General features: G+C 44.1%; 1 protein-coding gene across 3 annotated transcripts in view; it reads left to right on the top strand.

Moving 5' to 3' along the window:
- The window catches only part of CLCN1 (chloride voltage-gated channel 1), a 103,454-nt gene that overhangs the window by 38,591 nt on the left and 58,863 nt on the right, over positions 1-6,000 (top strand). For 2 of the 3 annotated variants that reach the window (XM_081844893.1, XM_081844892.1), the window contains exon 1: positions 3,745-4,112. The exons of the other annotated variant lie outside the window; for it this stretch is intronic. In XM_081844893.1, coding sequence (XP_081701019.1) covers positions 3,924-4,112 — 189 coding nt within the window. In that variant the 5' untranslated portion in view covers positions 3,745-3,923. Of the gene's footprint in view, positions 1-3,744; positions 4,113-6,000 lie in introns of those variants that run through there. 3 annotated transcript variants of the gene reach the window in all.

Below are 6,000 nucleotides of genomic sequence, written 5' to 3' on the forward strand. Positions count from 1 at the left end.
TAGAGTCTAGGGACTGGGTGGATAGTGGCATTCTGACAATCAATAGACACTCTACCTCAGTGTTTCCCAGCCTTTATGGTATGATGACCCATCACTTTGTTGTCATGTGAATTTTGGACCTTACGTCCTAGGCAGCCATCAGTTTCATATGTTTTAACTGCAGGTATGGCTATTTCATAACCATTAATATTGTTTTTCTTTTCTTTATTTATAAAAATATTTATAGACTTCTAAATCATAAAAATGTATCTAAAGTTGTTTACAACATTAAAAAAGTACAAAATAGTGTAAACAAGTTAAGAACAATTTAAAAGCAAAGAAAGGTAAAAACATTACTTGGGGTATGCAAGCAAAGAATTCCCCTTTTATATGTGGAATTTGATGATGTATTTATAGTACTACGAAACAACAACACCATAAACAGGCTTATAAGTATAAAACCTAATTTACTAGAATAATAGCTAGAATAGTGATAGACTTGTAACCATTCAAGCAACAAACATACTAAGGTGCCACGTGCAAAACAAAGCCTGGAGCTGCTGTAAACACGGAGTGGATAAATGTACAACTGTATCTTAACAGGTTACATGTGCAGTAAACATTATACAGACTGGATAAATGAACCATTCAACAAGTAGCGTAAGTCCAATCACAGAACAGCAGTCCCGTGCCACCACAACGGCAAGGGTAGCACACTGGGGAATATGAAAAAGTTTTTCAAAGCTGTTTTCCAAAGATTGAACTGGATGAGATGTTCTTCAATGGGTCTTGAGTTGGAAACACAAAGCCGATTGCATGGATAAGTGGAAGGCAAAGTTAATCACAGTTGTTTGGGGTGTGTGTGTAAGAACACCAATTATCTTATTGCATGATATTTCTTCATAAGCGATAAACATTTATTCTAAGAACATACAGCTAAACAAATATGAATATTTTAAATAGTTTTATTCATAATACAGTGGTACCTCGGGTTAAGTACTTAATTCGTTCTGGAGGTCCGTACTTAACCTGAAACTGTTCTTAACCTGAAGCACCACTTTAGCTAATGGGGCCTCCCGCTGCCACCGCGCCGCTGGAGCACGATTTCTGTTCTTATCCTGAAGCAAAGTTCTTAACCTGAAGAACTATTTCTGGGCTAGCGGAGTCTGTAACCTGAAGCGTATGTAACCCGAGGTACCACTGTGAAGCCTATTTGGGAAAGTATCGGTGGAACAGCTTGCATTTTGCCAATGCGTAGGTCAATGTGAGGTTTTAATGGGTGTCAGACTTGGTCTCAGATCATTATTGATCTACGGCCTGCCGTTGCATTTTCTCTTCATAGCAGTCATTGCTGAAAAGCCTGTTTTGCAAAATGTATGTGCTACCAAATGGCAGTAGCACAGGCATTGCTTCATTAGCAAACTCAGGATGCGAAGTGCCGACAGGTTTTAATAATGTCAAGCAAAATTCAGGTAACCTCGCTTTCAAAAATGTATCTTTGAGGATCCTGTCATGACAGTTCAGTTTAGTTATTATTTTAGCAGGAACTAGAGCTGCGTTCAGTGGCGTAGCGTGGGTTGTCAGCACCCGGGGCAAGGCAAGTAATTTGCACCCCCTAACCCGTGGATTTGTGCCCCCTAACCCATGGATTTGCGCCCCCTAACCCTAACCCCCAGATGTTGCGCCCGGTGCGGCCGGCCCCCCCTGCACCCCCCACGCTACGCCACTGGCTGCGTTACACACCATGCGTGGAATTCAACCCTGCTCTGATTTGATTGTTTCATCAGTGCAAACATTTCTGCTTGTTAGATAAAACAATATTCCCTCTCCTCCCCCCGTGCAGTTTTGTGGGGGTTCTCATGACCCTCCAGAGCAGACTTAGAGGAAGCATGGGGATGTGTGGGGTGGGGTGGGGTGGGAAGAAAGCCCTGTTCCTCCTCTAGCTGGAAACCTGAGCTGACTTGCACAAATGCACTGGAGTTTGTTTGTTTTTTTAAAAAAAATTCTTTATTGATTAAAAAATTTGCATGTCTATACAAACATTATGTACTATCTCTTAACAGGTAGAAAAAAAGGAAATTATATAAAATAGAAACTTTATAAAGCAATAAAATAATAATAAAGGAGTAACAAAAATAAGAAACAAAGAAAAAAAAGGCAAAATTATTTACATAGTAAAAGTACTCATCGACCCAATCCTCCCCACCCTTCTCATTACACTGTTTGATATAACATTCTTTTTTTACACAGGTATACATTATATAATATCATTTCTTTCTGCTTTATATACATTCCTTTGATCTTTTTCTTTACAAATATCACTCCATTTCTGCTAATATGGAGCTATTTGTACAATAAAGTTTCACATAATTCGTAAATGTTATCCATTCTCTAGTTGTTGTCATGACCCTCCAGAGCAGACTTAGAGGAAGCATGGGGCTGTGTGGGGTGGGGTGGGGTGGGGAGAAAGCCCTGTTCCTCCTCTAGCTGGAAACCTTGAGCTGACTTGCACAAGTGAACTGCGTTCGTGGAATCCAGCCCTATACATCTGAAACGCAGAGCTACACTTCCCAGAGTTCCCTGTGAAGAGGGATTGATTGTTGTTACATCATTCTGGAAACAGTAGTTCTGGGAAGTCCCTAGAGATCTCCTAGCAACTCTCAGCACCCTTGCAATAGACTACAGCTCTCAGAATTTTTTTGGGGGGGGGGCAGCCATGACCGGTTCAAGTGGGTATCATTGTGTGAAGGTGGCGTTAGCAGACCCTACAAGTATCCTCATTTTCCAGGGACAGTCCCAAATTTACAGAAGCCTTCCATGTTTCTGATTTGATCCTGGAAGGCTTTTCCTTAGGATGTCCTTATTTTCATCAGAGAAATGTTGGTGGATATAGAGTTATGCGACCCCTGAGCCAAGAAGATGAAGTAACTATGCAACCTTTAGAACAGGGGTCAGCAAACTTTTTCAGGGGGCTGGTCCACTGTCCCTCAGACGTTGTGGGGGGCCGGACTATATTTTTTTTGGGGGGGGGGGAATGAACGAATTCCTATGCCCCACAAATAACCCAGAGATGCATTTTAAATAAAAGCACACATTCTACTCATGTAAAAACACGCTGATTCTTGGACAGTTCGCAGGCCGGATTGAGAAGGCGATCGGGCCGGATCCGGCCCCTGGGCCTTAGTTTGCCGACCCATGCTTTTTTAAGAAGATATTTGAAGGCAACCTTGTATAGGGAAGGTTTTTAACGTTTTATTATGTTTTTATAGATGTTGGAAGTTACCCAGAGTGGCTGGGGGAACCCAGTCAGATGGGTGGGGTATGATGATGATGATGATGATGATGATGATGATGATGATAGAATAGAGTTTCCTTATTTTCATTGGAGAAATGCTGGAGGGTATGCGTTAGCTGTGCTGTTATTTGGACTTTAGGAGCCGACATAATGAACTGCTAATACCAATGCATATCCTAGCGTATGAATACGTAAATATGCAGAGGGGAAGACTGGCTACCATGAACAAGAGGAGAACTCTGTGTGCTTCACTTCCATCCTGCCGGCTTTGCAGTGCCTGGCTGCTTCTTCCTATCTCCCTCATTGCTGCCTTCTTCTCCCCACCCCCGCTCCTTCAGGGTTCCCTCCTGTCACACACCTGATATTCAATCCTGGCCGAGTTAATGCCTCTTGCTCAGATCAGATGTGGCTTTGGTGGGGGGGGGGATCATGTGACAGAAGAAGGTTGTTCTAAATATAGTTAAACCCAGCTATCACTACCCCAGACGCCTTTGGGGGCTAGGAAGAGAAGAAAGTGAGAAAGACATAAGGGATAGGGAAGGAGAGGTCGGCAGACAAGAGGCCATGCCTTGGGCCAAACAGCTTGTGGGGCTCGGCGTTCGTCCTGCAGCACCCGTGTCCCAGCTCAGAAGAAGTCGAGTATAGCGCAATGGAGCATTCGGAGCACAAGGCGGATGACGCCAAGAAGGGCCCAGCGTTGTGGGGCGGTGCCCCCCAGTACGACTACATGCACTATGAAAATTGCACCAGTTATGGGATCCCATCCGAGGCGGGGCACGAGACTGGGGGAACTGGGGACGGCGTGAAGTACCAGGAGAAGGCCCTCAACCACGTGCAGGTAGGGTGGATGTTATGGAATAATCATAGGCAGATGTGTCAGAATGGAGCCCATCACATGCATGCTGGTCCTGAGGGCAGGCTAAAATTTTTGCTAAAATTTTTTTGCTTAAAATTTGCTGAGCACCAGGTGAACCAGGAGGCATGTATGTACGATGCGGGAAAGATGGCTGTCTCGCTGTAATATATTGAATGGAAGTGTTAGTAATTTCTACCACGACGCCCACAGCAATCAAATGGATTCCTTGGAGATGGCGTGGAAGGAAAAGTCCAGACCTGAACATCTGGGCCACAGTTCAATCTTATCTGGTACAGGGACCATTATTATTATTATTATTATTATTATTATTATTATTATTACCCGCCATTTACCAGACTCTTTCTACATATATTCAGTGTCAGAATTTTGGAAAGGTTGTTTATGAACTTGGAAGGTTGTGATGTAGAAGACTTTGGGATTTTGCTTTAACACGGGGTGTGGTTGACACGGCCAGTCCTCTGTAGTGGTTTTAGGAGCTGGTCAGGGGAACCAGGCCACATTGAAGTTCTTGGTGTGGGAAGTAAGAATGTGGCCTTGAGATGCTAAAATAAAACGTAGTACAGTGGTGCCCCGCAAGACGAATGCCTCGCAAGACGGAAAACTCGCTAGACGAAAGAGTTTTTCGTTTTGGAGGTGCTTCGCAAAACAAATTTCCTATGGGCTTGCTTCGCAAGAAGAAAATGTCTTGCAAGTTCCTGTGGGTTTTTTCCTCCCCCCCCTTTTTCTAAGCCGCTAAGCCGCTTATCCGATAAGCCGCTAAAAGCCGCTAATAGCGCTAATAGCGCTAATCCGCTAAGCCGTCAATGGGCTTGCTTCGCAAGACGAAAAAACCGCTAGACGAAGAGACTCGCGGAACGGATTCTTTTCATCTTGCGAGGCACCACTGTATAAAGTAGTCAATGATATAGGTGTTATGCACAGCAAAGATCAGCCTGTTCAGTCCTTTCACCTTTCTATATCAAGTGGATGTATTTTGCTTCTGAGGATCTTGTTAGTGTGTTATTTGTAGCTCAGTCCAACAAGCGCAGAGTGATGCTGTTGCCTTACAACAATTCTGTGCGATAGATTAGGCCAGGGGTCGCCAACCAATTTGGGCCTACTTCACATTTGGATTTTTGAACAAGTGCCATGGGTACCACCTTTTCTGGTCAGTTCTCTCCCCCATCCCAAGGGTCAGCCTCTCACTGGCTTGGAGAAAAAGACTGAAAGAATAGACATAGACACAGTGGCGTAGCGTGGGGGGTGCAGGGGGGCCGGCCGCACCAGGCGCAACATCTGGGGGTTAGGGTTAGGGGTAGGGTTAGGGGGCGCAAATCCATGGGTTAGGGGGCGCAAATTACTTGCCTTGCCCCGGGTGCTGACAACCCACGCTACGCCACTGCATAGACACACAAAGCACACACTATGCTTTTCCGAGGTGCATGGGTAAAATTTGGATCCTGTATAATTTAAATGGAATCCCTTGAGGTTTCTTTAATTTTACAGTCTCCCCCCCAAAAAAAAACAACTCCCCTACTGTCAGATTAAAGCTTACATCAGTAGATAGCACAGTAAACAACACAGATCCAGTGTTTGGTATGGATTCTCTTGAATGGATAGCAGCAAAATTACCAACAAATCACAGGATGCGTCTGTGTACAAAGAGGCGAGTTATGATTTTATGGTGACTTTGAAAGACTCCCTTCAAAGTTACGCTGATTCATAAGGATCTTCCTTGGATCCATGGTTTTATACCAAGGCAAAGCTGGAAAACACTAGAACCATGATTTCTAGAGGATTGATTTTACTGGGTCCAACTTGCATGTCTGAGAGAGAGGCAATAAAGAGTGTCTTGCAGTCTGTCTCTGTT

This window comes from Podarcis erhardii (assembly GCF_964252035.2).
Source record: "Podarcis erhardii genome assembly, chromosome: 17".
NCBI lineage: Eukaryota > Metazoa > Chordata > Lepidosauria > Squamata > Lacertidae > Podarcis > Podarcis erhardii.